Raw genomic sequence first — 14,050 nt, 5'->3', positions numbered from 1 at the left:
TAATTAGAGCGAGATTTTCCCCTTGCCTTGTCCTTTCCTCATTTCTAAGCGCTCACATAGTTAAACATGTTTAAGTAGATCCTCTGTACCTCTCAGTTTCAGATGGATTACATAATCAGATAACATTTATTAAATATTTAGACATTTAAAGGCTTTAGACATGAGCTGAGGCAAGTGGCTTTCGGTTCAGTTTTGTGACGAGCAGTTCCCGGAGACAGAGACGACAGCTAAAATGTTGTTAGCCTAATATGAATAAAAGTTTACTAGTAGCCTATTAAAGGTGCTCTAAGCGATGTCATGTGTTTTTTAGGCCAAAACATTTTTTGTCACATACAGCAAACATCTCCTCACTATCCGCTGGCTGCCTGTCCCCTGAACACACTGTAAAGAAACGCGATCTCTGTAGACAGCCCATGCTTCACAAACAGCACCAAAAACAAACTGCAGCGACCCGCTCCCCAAAACATAACAAACTGTTCCAGCCAATGACCGACAAGAAGGGTTTGGGGGTGTGAGGAGGGAGGGTCTAGCTAGCCTCCGTTTTGTTTGACAATAGTTCGAACGTCAACAAGAAGTGACGTCACCCAGGATCGCTTAGAGAACCTTTAAGTTATTTTAGCTGTTATGAGAAAAATAAATCCAAGTGAACGCGCCGCCGCGTTTGTCGAACACTAATTCAACATGCCAGAATAAAACCCGACTTTAGAACAATAGCGACACTCGACGTGATGTGCCAAAACACTTAATTATAAACTTCAATATTTCATTCAAAATAATCTCAAAACTCTTTGTGACATTTTGAAAAGCCGTGCATAGGGCCTACATTAAGGCCACTGGAACCACGAACGTAGGCTACTGTAACTGAAACGCTGATTTTGATTGTATTGTTTGTCGTTTAAACCTGCCTGCTGCATATCTTTATTTTATATATTTTATATGGTCTATTGGTGAAGTAGCCTAAGCCTATTAGCACTGATTAGCCTACTGCGGAGGAAGGGGGTGGGGGGTTAAAATAATTCAGCAGAAGCAGGGATGTTTAGACCAGAAGGAAATCCCCGTCCCCCCTGGCAAATCGCACTTTGCTTAAAGCCATTTTTTAAAAACTCAATGTAGGGAATCCAAAAAATATGCTATATATATTGCTATATATATATATTTTTTTTTACAGAACTGCTTTTGAAATTACGATTGGTATTAGATGTTAAGTCATTCTGTTGGATACTATTTGTTCCAGTGTAAAATAGAAATGCATGGCAATTTGATTTTATAATATAAGCAAAAACTAGGCCTATATGGTGCATAACAGAGTTTTAGAACTAGACAAATCTCTCTGCATTAATAATAGGATATAAAATGCATTAATAGGCTAATATAAAATTGACAAAAGTCCATGTTTGTGCGGGATTTGAACCCGTGTCATCTAAATGATTGAATCGTAAGTTCTTCCACTCGGCCATGAATTTACTCTCTGTGACATGCCCAAACGTTTGTTTCTACAGTGTGTTCGCTCACATGAGCGAGAAAACGTTTTATCGTTAGCATAGCCTATTAGACCTTTTACTGTTTTAAAAGATGATATCTTATCTGTATGACCAAAAATTACGGAGTAGGATAGCTTCTATCCTAGAAAGTTATTTTAGCTGTTCTGAGAAAAAATAAATTCAAGTGAAAGCGCCGCCGTGTTTGTTGAACTCTATTTCAACATGCCAGAATAAAACCCGACTTTAGAATAATGCGTAGCGCCACTCGGCGTGATGTGCCAAAACACTTAATTATAAACTTCAATATTTCATTCAAAAACATCTCAAAACGCTTTGTGACATTTTGAAAAGCCATGAATGTATTAAGGCCACTGGAACCAGGATCGTAACTGAAACGCGCTGCATGTTATCTCTCAATACAGGAGCAGAAGCGCCGGTTCAGATTTTATTGTTTGTTGTTTAAACGTGCGTGTTGCATATTTTAAATATATATATATATTTGATATGGTCTATTGGTGAATTAGGCAAAGCATTGATTACTGGGGGGAAATCCCCCACCAGCATATCGCACCTTGTTACACAATGTTTTTAAAAACGTAGCCTATGGAACCCCATGAAGTTTTTTTTTCTTTTCTGTTTTTTTAACAGAACTGCTTTTGAAATTACGATTGGAATTATTATACAGATTGATATAAATTCAGTCAATCTGTTGGATAATATTTGTTCCTTTGTGTAAAATGGAAATGCATGGAATTGTATTTTATAAATAGGCTACCGTGTTTGGACAGGATTTGAACCCGTGTCATCTAAATTATTGAAACCTAAGTTCTACCACTCGACCACAACTTTTCTCACTGAGAATTTCCCAGAAGTTCGGTAGTTCAGCAGTCAGCCAAATCCACCACAGTCAGTGCGCGCACACGAGAGAAGCGCTCTTCAATCCTCTCATTCCTCAATTAGTTTAGCGTCATTGCACCTAATTGCGAGAGAGGCCTATTTTAACTTTTGATTCATAAAATGTTCTGCTCTAAAAGTTTGTTATATTCTGTTTAAATGTAGCCTACTTTTACTTTACGTTTTGCTTTCGTTTAATTTAACTGAATCTGTTAGCCTATAGGTTAAACTATTTATATTTTTATTATTATTATTTTTTTGTTCTAAAGGTTTGTTCTATTCTCTTTCGTTTGTTTATTTTTATTTAATTTTTTACATATTCAATCAGTCTCAACTATTTCATCCTTACTGTTAATTGACATTAGCCCGTTTCAAAATGCGGCAATTGCGGCTGTTTTGCTAAATGCCCCTTTGCGCCACCTGGCGGTCATTTCGCGAAGGACTTTGAAATGCGACTATAGTTTATTTTTGCCGCGGTGGATTTGCCGCGGCAAGAGTCGCGGCGGTAATAGGCATTCTGGTTGAGTACCTACTGTATATATAGTTTGAGGGAGACAGCAATAATGCTTTATGGAGAATATCAGCCACTGCTACAGTATATGACAACTCACATCACCTTAGCCAGCCATAGCAGGGCATCATTAATATTTAAAGGAAGCTTTCCTTTGCTGTTAGGTCTCAAAAGTGAAATGAAGTGAGAGGCACATGGTCTCTTGTCTATAAATAACATCTATGCTAGTGTTAGTGGACAACCTGCCCATTGTGCCTAAGGTCACATGTCCTTCTGTGTCGTCGTCTTTTAATTAACACTCCCATTTCCAATACATCACAACTCGGTGATGCTGTATCACTTACCATATAGAGACAGAGTGCTTATGTGGGGAGTTAGGAATAGGATGGATCTAATAGAGCTTATGTCATTGTCAGACGTATTTAGTGGTATGACTCAGTGTTGAGGATTTAGCGTACGTACAGTATGTGTGAATAGTGCACTCTGTTCTACACAGCCATCTTACAGGAGTTGAGACTCACAGTCTGGCTCAACTGAAGTTGATGGTTAATTAGACAGAGCTACCATGTTAATCCCTCCATAGATATGCCATGTGTTGCTATTCTGCAAAATAAATCCTGCAAAAATAAATAAATTAAAACTGTTCAAAAGTTTAGGGTATGATTTTTTTCTCTTTTGAAAGAAATTAATACTTTTATTCAACAAGGATGCATTAAAATTATCAAAAGTGACAGTAAAGAAATTGATAGTGTTACAAAAGTTGTAACATTAGATTTCTATCTCTTAGACAATCCTGAAAAAAACAAGTATCATGGTTTCCACAAAAATACTAATATAAGCAGCTTAAGGCGGGCATACACTGTGCGATTTCCGTCCGATTTTGAGCCGAATTCTGACTTGTGTGACTCTTTTTCGGGTCGGGCCGATTTTCAGCTTTGTCGTGTGTCGTTTGTCGTGCAGTGTTCGTGCAGTGTACATGGGGAGGCGATAAACCTCTCCAGACGGCAATCGGATGGTCGGATGAATTTCTGGCATGTCAGAAATTGTGGTCGCTCCTCGTGAGGTTATCGCACAGGTGAAGCAGAGCTACGAACCGATTGCCCTAAACTCAGTGTTTTTCCCTCACTGCGTCTGCGTGAAAACAGAAGTTTAACCATTTCATCTTTAATGCAGCAAGAAAGAAAAGAGGGAGATCTTTAAGTTATGTAGTTCAAACTAGCTACAAATTACTGTTGCTTACCTCCAGTTCGTGTTGCAAAATGGATAAACCATATTAACCATGTCTTCCAAGCCACCTGTGATGTAGCTACCGTGCCTCTTTTATGAATTTGTTAAACAATGCTCATGTTAAACAAGCTGTTTTTTAAATAAAGCTGTTTTTAATTTTCATTGATGACTGATTATTGCAGTGTTCAGACATATTATAGACTGTTAATAATTTTAATTATAGGCCTACAATTCATTGTAATCGACCTAAATGTTTTTAGACAATTTTCAATGAGGAGGAGTAAGCTTCTATCTAATCTTCGCAGCGTATGTCAGTTATTCGGTGATGCGCTATGAAATTATTGCGTGGCATATTATCGTACATATTTCACACGTATAGTTTGAGCAGTCAAGTCACAGCTTGATGTTCGGACCGTATAGTGTGAGCACATAAAACGCGAGCTTTGGCTTTACATCGCATGCGATCTACTCATTCAGTGTGAGTAGGTACCTTGCTGAAATCGCACAGACATCGCACAGTGTATGCCCGCCTTAACTGTTATAATTAGCCAGATCAGCATGTTAGAATGATTTCTAAAGGATCATGTGACACTGAAGACTGAAATAATGCTGCTTAAAATTCAGCTTTACCATCGCAGGAATAAATTACGTTGTAAAATATAATTTAATAGGCTACTGTCAGGATTATGTTGTGTTTTGTGTTAATTTCATTCCTTTGTGTTTGTTTCATGTGTTTTTAGTTCTGTTTAGTCTTAATTACCTCCAATATAGTCTCCTCAGTTACTGATTACGTTCAGCTGTCTGTCATTTATACTCCCTGTCTCACTAAATTCATTATTGGTTCTCGTCTCTGTGTGAGTTGTAGGGGAGAGTGGGGGACTTCTGGTTTTGGCTCAATTATTAAAAAAATAATTAAGTTAGATTAATCTTTTTTTTTTTTACACAAGCAACATACACATCTCTGCTACAAATGAACACTTAATGTTTTTTTTCTAGGACCTACCATTTTTGTACAGTTGCACTGAAAGTGACAGAAGTGCAAATGTTACAACTTACCCCATATGCAGGGTTAATTGTAACAGACAGAGGGGTTAGTTGTAACAGTTGTGTGTAACACATAATTCAGTACTATTTTATCTGTATAGTTTGATATTGGTTGTACATCTGTATAGATAGATATCCATACATCCATCCCTCATCCAATCATCCTTCTATTATAGATCAATATCATGAATAGATATATATGAAAGGGCTGCAGTTTTGCAATATTTAAATAAATAAAATCATCAAATATTGTAATTGCTATTGAATTATATTTGTGTGTGGCAGCTGCTTGCAAAATTATTATTATTATTATTAATAAAAACGGACTCAAATCACATTTTAAAGGGTTTATTGCATGAAAACATGCTTTTTTTATATAAATAAACAAGTGATCAATGCATAGTAAACAAACGTGGAAAAAAATCATACTTTGACATTTAAATTCCAACATTGTTTGTGAAAGTCCAACAAAATTAAATTTTTAATATAAATAAATGTATAAATAAATACTCAAACCTGAAAAGTTGTGTGGCTCCCTGTTTTCATTTCATTATCGTTGTACACTTGGCGGCTTAGTTGTTTACATGCAGCCAATAACCCGTTCAAAACCGGGATATTAGCAATAACCCGGTCGCGCACGGCCATGTAAACACCGGCAAAAACCCGAATATGCTCATATCCCGGATTTTAAAAACCGGGATATGATACCTGGGGTACCCCTTTTCTAACCCGAATTTTTGGTCATGTAAACGCGCATCGGCATATCCCCATAGTGATTTGTGTTCTGCGCATGTTCTATTCGCAAGGAATCTTGGTCTTTTGAGTAGAGGAACTTCTCAGCGCATACAAAAACCCGCGTGCAGTATACCGGAAGTAAACATGGCGAGACGCAGCACAGCATACTTTTGGAGCGAGGTCAGTACCAGCACCAAAGCGCAAACAAAGGCGATCGCTATCTGCCCCGAGCTATTCATTATCCGCGTGCTGCTGCTATTGTTGTTGTCTTTGGATACAGGAAGAAGAATCGGAAATGACGCATAGTGCGTCTTAAGGTTGTCCGTACGTCTTGACGCTAACCGTGCGTCGCCGTTTACATCGGGATATTGCAATTCCATGTATACAGGAGAAACTCTCTCTGCTCACGCATGTAAACGGGTTATTCCTAATGTTTCAGAAACCCGAATAGTGACCTTAACCCGACCATAACCCGAAAATTGGCTGCATGTAAACGTAGTCACTGTGCCACAACTAACCCCGCTTTGTAAAAAATAGTTTAAGCCTAGCTAACAGTTGTTGATATGTTTCAAAATAGTGCTATGTTTTAGCCAACAAGACAGTTATTAAGGTAATATAAAAAAAACAGTTAATGAAAAAATTTACTTGCATGGTGTCAAAACACTCTTTGTCCAGAATCTTCACGAAATCTTACCACAAATCCACGGGAGACTGTCTTCTGGCAGCGAGAGAAAAAAAGCGGAAACTCAACCTGCTTGACCCTGACTATGTAAAGGTCTGTGTTACATTTAACCCCGCGTTAGGTTGTGCCCCGCGCTCCCCTAGTCTATGTGATTATTCTCTGTGCCTTCATCTGTGTATTATCTACATGTTTGTTAAAGAAAGTTAACATGTGATCTTCATCGTCTTCATTCTGAGAACTACCACATCAACTGTGACAGCTACATTTACATTTTCAGTGTTTGTGATTGACAACAGCATTTACCTACATGTGTGAGTCTCGAAATGTCCCGTTCACACAGCAACTTACAGTAGTGTCTCGAATACTGTTTGCATGAACCATTGTCTTCCAGTGTCCAAATATGGCGCTGACATCTTGGAGCCCGAGTGAGCATGAAGTGGAGCCGCATTATCAAGGCCCCACCCACACTTCCATAGAATCTGTTAGCACAGTTTACTACAGAACAACTCATTATGTCGGTGCAAAATAAACAGTTATGGAAATGTAGAAGAAATGAAAGTTGAATCTCCTCCCGAAAATCCTGAAAAAAGTCGGTTATACTTTTCTGTCTAAAATGACAGAAACCATCTTTGGAAAAGATTTTTTTTTTGAAGTGAGTAATTTGATTGTTTAGTTTGTCTCATGTCCCATTAGATTACATGGAGAGGGTGGGGTTTATGAGCTATACTGCATCCAGCCACCTGGGGCGATCGAAACGTTTTGGCTTCAATTTTCAGGACTTGTGCGGAACACTTGGTATGAACGTGCAGGAGAATGTGCCTGTATTCTCTTACGAGTAGCCAGTATTCGTGACAGATAACTAGTTGTCCAGTCCGGTTCTGTTTACACAGCGCGGGTTTTCCGAGAATGCGGTTATTAATCCTGATAAATTCACGGGTGGGATTTTGGTTATAAAATGCGGTTGTTACTCTCGTAAATAACCGAACTGTGTGTACGTAAAATACGACTCAAATGCAGGACTGTGAACCATATTCTATTGCAGTGTGAATGTGGCCATAGAAGCACTTTGACAATTGTTGTGTGACAGGGTTAAGAGACACCCCCCACTGTAATTTAAACAAGTACAAAGACATTTTAACGCTCATTATCTTCTGTAGAAAAATAGTGTGAACACTGGATAAAGATGAATCTTTAGTGCACGTTCTAAGCTTCTGTGTTTGCACATGCTGTGCATTATACTTTAAAAGGCTTTGCATTCAGCAGTATGCATTCGTTAAGTGTTTGCTTCAAAACGGAAGTATACTTTTGGGTTCATACACACAGGAATAGCAGAATGGGACATGACATTAGTATGACATTATGTAAAATATAATACTGAATATTTAGTTTGATAAAAAGAAGATTAAAATGTGAATTATATCTGTATTGTCAAGCCAGGGACAGATTCAGGCAAAGATTGCATGTTTTTTTCCTAGCAAGAATATTTAACACACATGATTCTACATGAATAGAGAATGAGGGGGAGGGAGCTAAAGAAAATAACACATCTATCTTTCATGCCTCCTACTGAGGACAGGAAAAATGGATCAGTCTAACTTGGGGGCTCAAATTTCCCGTTCTGTGATGATAATGCAGCAGTCCATGAGAGAAACATGTAGTGGCTTTGCACATGTGCGTCCCGTCCTCTTTCTGCCCGTTGTCCTCCGCTTCAGAACAGATGAATGATGTCAGAAAAGTTAATGGGGAAGGAGACGAATATAACCTCCTCTCCTCCTCTTCTTTCAATCTGTTTCTCTTCATCATATATACTCTTCATTTCTGGAGATAGAAGTAAAGTGAAGAAAAGACTGAGCAAGATAAAAGAGGGAGTTTGCTTGCTCTAATTTTCATGCTTCAGTTGGAGGAGGAGCAGATATACAGAGGGAGGCCACGCCCCCAAACAGTGACTTGACTAATAACATACTGAATACACTCCTGCTGCAGCTGCTGCCTGACACTGACAGAGAGAGACAGAACAAGTGAATGAGAAGGAGACTGAGAGAGTTGCACTGGGACAGACTGACAGTTGGCAGGAATGTTGTCTGGCTGCTGATTCACAGCCAGCAGGGCGCGAAAAGAGGACAAACACCTCTGTCCCATTGTCTTTGTCTCGTACGCACTAGCGCTAGTGAAGTGAGTTTGCACTGTCAGGTGTGTCGGAGCTCTGCTCTGATGGATTAGTGTCTTCTGTGGAGCAGCGTGTAGCAGCCATGGGGAACCAGGAAACCCGGGTGGAGGAGCCGGACACAGGTCTGACTAACATATCACTGTTCTAAAAGAAATGTTGTATTATCATTCATTCTGGATGGGATTTGTTAGAGCGTTCAACTCTATTTGTGTTTAGCTCTCTAATTCGCTTACTCTCTGTCTGTTATTATGTCCTATATTTCCTCTCTTTACTCTATATATCTGTTGGTTCTGTCTGTTCTGCATCTTTTCATTCTCAACCTCTTCTTTCTATCATTGGTTCTGTTGTGGCCAGTATCAGCCTGCAGCTGTAGGGGTAAATGTAAGTTGCATTATAAATGGATATTGATATTCTATACCATTTTCGATACTGCTGGGAAAACTGCCATATGTATTTCCATATAGATATTTTCTATTATTATCTCATATTTATGTATTTATATAAGAACAAATAAATTGCAAACGATAGCACAAATAACAGAATAAAAAGATAAATGAAAAAAACCCCCACAGCTTTAAGTTTTTCAGGTGGGTCTAACAGTAGTATTCGGGTAAGAAATACTACAGAAATTATATAAAGTAATCAAATGTAAAATAACACTGCATAGTCTTCACTGTAAAAATTAAATACAGATTAATGCTTAGAATTAAAGTTACAAAAGTTATTTAGTCAAGAGCAAAGAGTGACTTTCTCTTTGTTTTTTTATTCTCTGAATAACATGTAGCATATTAGGCTGCTTAACCCTCTGGGGTCTAAGGTGTTTTTGGGGTCCTTAAGATGTTTTGACATGCCCTGACATTTGTGCTTTTTTCAGTTGCTTATAAACATATTAATGGCACAGGTGAAATTACACTCTATTTAGCACAAACAGGGCTACCATAATATGTGAGCAACATGTATGTACATGTTTGTATTTTTGAGAGAATATTGTTTATGCATGGTTATTGAAAAAACTAAAAATTAAAGTTTCTGAAATAAGGCAACAAAACACTAAATATCTGTCCACAAGACTTTTGACTAATGCATGTTGTCGCCTAGAGTTTTTGCTTCAAAATGATCTGAAAATCATCCTGCCTAATCATTCACATAAAACAATAGATTGTTTTAAATTGTGAAAAACATTTTTTTTTTTTGGAAAGGCAATATGCGAATGTGCTTGAACAGCCCAACCCCCTCATGTATAATTAGGTGGTTCTCACCTGAGAAGACAAAGACCCGCATAATAATGAGCCTTTCATTCAGGTGTGTAACACAAGAAAGAATGCAAGGACAATATCTATCTATCTATCTATCTATCTATCTATCTATCTATCTATCTATCTATCTATCTATCTATCTATATATATATATATATATATATATATATACTATATATTAGGGCTGGGCAAGTTAACACGTTATTATTGCGTTGACGCATTTATTAATTAATGCCGACAATTTTTTTAGCGCACGTTAACGCAGTTTTTTTATTATTATTATTTTGAAAGTCCGTTGCTCACTGGCTCACCGTTGCTCGCGGGCGCGGGCGTGAGGCGAGCATGACCGCAACAGTTTCACAGGAACGCACCTGCTTGTCGCTGCACCTGTGCTCGACCACTTCACCTCACGTCTAGGCTGATTTATAATTCTGCGTCGGACCTACGCCGGAGCCTCTACGGTATAGACTACGCGTTGGTTTTTATTTATACTTCTGCGTCGTTGTCCCCCTTGACGCACAATTACACATGCAGAGGGAGCATGCATGTGAAACCCGGGGAGCGGTTCTAACAATCACAGCGCTTGCGGTACGCGTAGAATTGGCGCATTGTTACATTTTTGGAGAGGTGCACGTCAGGGTACGCGCGCTACACACAGCAGGTACGTAGCTACGGCGTGAGTTCGACGCAGAAGTATAAATTGGGCTTTACATCTGTTTAATGTAGTCTTAGTGTACGTGGGAAACCATGTCATGACCAAACCTAAGCTACTATCAGCGAAGTAACGTTGGTCGACTTATATCTGTAGTAGTGGTCATGACCTCTGACTACATAGACTGTTTCTGCTGCTCCCTGATAAAAGATACCTGTTGATACCTGTTCAGAAAAAAACCAAGAAAACTGGACTCGTTTTAACAAGCTAGATAAAAGGTAATGAATGCCCTGGCAGTGGCATAGATTTGTTTTAATATTTGATTTGATTACATTAATGTTTAAGTTGAGATTTACAGTAAATATTGTATTGCTACTGTGTAAAAGGAATACTGCTGGTATAAAGCACCTTATTTGTTTAAAGTTTTTGCAAACCACATGTAATTGCACTTTTGTGTATATAGCAGTACATTTAAATCAAAAGTGTGCAATACACTACTTTAGAATTCATTATTCACTCTTAATCGCAATTAAAAATTTTAATCGTTGCCCAGCACTACTATATATATATATATATATATATATATATATATACACTACCGTTCAAAAGTTTGGGGTCAGTGAGAATTTTATTTTTATTTTTTGGAGGAAAGAAATCAATACTTTTATTTATCAAGGAATAATTAATTTGATCGAAAGTGACAGTAAAGACATTTATAATGTTACAAAAGTCTTTTGAACTTCCTATTCATCAAAGAATCCTAAAAAAAAAAAAAAAAAAAACTGTACAACTGACAGACCAACAACTGTTTCAACATTGATAATAATAATAAATGTTTCTTGAGCATCAAATCCTCATATTATACTGATTTGTGAAGGATCATTTGACACTGAAGACACTGACACTGGTGATGCTGAAAATTCAGCTTTGATCACAGGAATAAATTACACTTTACTATATATTCACACAGAAAACAGCTGATTTACACTGGAATAATATTTAATAGTATAACTGATTTTTGTTGTATTTTTAATCAAATAAGCGCAGCCATGGTTAGCAGAAGAGAATTCTTTTAAAAGTATTTAAAATCGTACCGACTAGGGATGTGCACGAATATTCGAATTTTCGAATATTCGATCTGTAATTATTATTCGAAAAATAAAATACTATTCGAATTTTATCGAATTTATGAAGCCGTAGCCTAAATGCTTTGCCGGCCGTAAATGCAGTGAATCCCTGATAAATCCCAAGCACTAACTCGCAGTTATAACTAAATCCTCTGGGTGGCGCTGTGGCGCGTGTTTAACAAGTTGTTTGTATTTGATCACATCACATAATGTCGTCGTCGTCTGCCTCGCGAAGTTTGGAATTAGACTACTAGTTGAAAATTATGTTACTAAATGATCTTACAGAAGGGAATTACTTTTGATCAAATGAATTAATTAATCTGAGTTATAATATCATCAACACAATGAGAAATCACATGAAATCCAAACAGCAGGCGACTGAGGAAAGACAGCTGTCCATCACTACGACTGCAGGTAAGCGCAGCTGTAGCGCGCGTGATCCGAGAGATGATACTAATCTAATAGTAAAATTATTTTTTTAGACATATACTTCCCTTAAGTTTCATTGAGAGAGACAGGTTTAAGAACAGAAAACGCAAAGTGCTGTTAGAAACTGGTTGTGTCTCTGAATCGTCTGTCAGTGCAGCGCGTTTTCTCACTCGAGCATAAATTGCTGGCGGCGCCCCTGCATGTGGACATTATTGTTTTTCTCAACATAAACGTGAAACAATATACACGATAATCATGCTGACTCGAGTGTGTGTGTGTACGTTCTGTTCGATATCTGGCGCAGTCTGCTACTCTGCTTTATTAAGCCCCGTTCAAATCGCCAGCGATTTTGTCGCTACATGTCGCTTGTTTCTGTACTGTGAAGTCGCTTGTGGGCGTTCGTAGTGCTGTCGCTCTAATGTTATTGGTTGACTGCACGTCTGGCCATATATCTACTCAAAATACCATCAGAAGTGACATACAACTATATCATTTTAATTTGACTTGGAATTAGGCTCAAAAGAAACAGTATGCTGTTGGGAGAGTGTTTTTATATTACCACAGCAGGGTTCAGTGGATTAAATCATTTACTAGATTAACGATCGATCAATCAACAAATTAAACTCACTCATTCTGTCATAAATTACTAAAACGTCATTCGAATTTGACAAATAATCAATTTTCTTGTCCCTAATAGTCAACATAATGCAAGGGAAACTGTAAAATGATCTGCAGCAGTGCTAAACTTGCATCATAAAACTACAACACTCGAACTATAAATGTATATGAATTAAACTCACTGAGACTGTCGACAGTTTCTTTTCCATTCGTCATTTTATTATATCCATGTATGTGGTTACAGTCAAATCATATAAAACAGTGAAATCTCCCTCGAACTCTTCTGTCTTGCCTGCACTCGAGACGGTGACGTGAGCTCCACTGAAAGTCTTCTTTCCTATTGGTTGTCGCTCGCGAAAATCGCTTCTCATTTGCATAAAGTTGAAAATTCTCAACTTTTGTCGTTTGTCTCTTGTCGCTTGACACGCCCACATTCTGTCGCCAACGGTCACTGTCGCTCGTGTCGCCGGATGTCGCCAGCGCTCCATTGAAATGAATGGGATCGTGTCGCTTTGTCGCTGCGTGTCGCTGGCGGTGTGAACGGGGCTTTAGGCGTTTTTTTTTCCCGCTCGCGCTGCTTGAGCTAAAATCCTTTTGTTATTTATATTTTGTTTACACATAGGCCAACTGTTTAATGTTTTCAACTAAAAGAAAACTGTAACATATATTGTAAGCTTGTTGTGTATTGCCTAATCGTAAGCTTGTTAAGAAATGGTGACAAAAACTTTTTGAAAAATGTACTTAAAAAATAACGTCTTTTTCGTTAAATGTCATTTAAATAGGCTAAACGAATATTCGAATATTCGATTTCTATGAGCCCGAATATTCGAATGCATTATTTTTGAAAAATGCCCATCCCTAGTACCGACCCCAAACTTTTGAACGGTAGTGTATATATATATGTCTGTGTGTGTATGTATACACACACACACACACACACACACACACACACACACATATATATATATATATATATATATATATATATATTTAAAATCAAAATATAAATGAAAGTCAAAAGCACATTTTTAGTCATACCTGGAAACAAATCTTGGTCAAATAGGTTATATGGGCCATTCTATAGAATTGGTTCAAAGTTAGAGTTGGAAACATCTTGAAAAGAAAATTATTTTTCCATATAAAGTAGGCCAATACATTTTATCATACATATTTCAAAGTTAAGGATTCATTATTTTGATATAGCTTGCATTGGAACAAACACTATAA

At 37.7% G+C, this 14,050-nt stretch overlaps 1 protein-coding gene across 5 annotated transcripts in view; it reads left to right on the top strand.

Annotated features, from left to right (window-relative positions):
• The window catches only part of specc1 (sperm antigen with calponin homology and coiled-coil domains 1), a 373,450-nt gene that overhangs the window by 182,219 nt on the left and 177,181 nt on the right, over positions 1–14,050 (top strand). The window contains exon 1 of one of the 5 annotated variants that reach the window (XM_056236134.1): positions 8,538–8,863. The exons of the other annotated variants lie outside the window; for them this stretch is intronic. Within the exon in view, the coding sequence (XP_056092109.1) occupies positions 8,824–8,863 (40 nt within the window). The 5' untranslated portion in view covers positions 8,538–8,823. Of the gene's footprint in view, positions 1–8,537; positions 8,864–14,050 lie in introns of those variants that run through there. 5 annotated transcript variants of the gene reach the window in all.

Source organism: Rhinichthys klamathensis, unplaced genomic scaffold, assembly GCF_029890125.1.
Source record: "Rhinichthys klamathensis goyatoka isolate OS25496 unplaced genomic scaffold, OSU_Roscu_1.1 h1tg000019l_1, whole genome shotgun sequence".
In the NCBI taxonomy this organism is placed as follows: Eukaryota; Metazoa; Chordata; class Actinopteri; order Cypriniformes; family Leuciscidae; genus Rhinichthys; species Rhinichthys klamathensis.
This window is presented reverse-complemented; position numbering and strand designations above follow the sequence as displayed.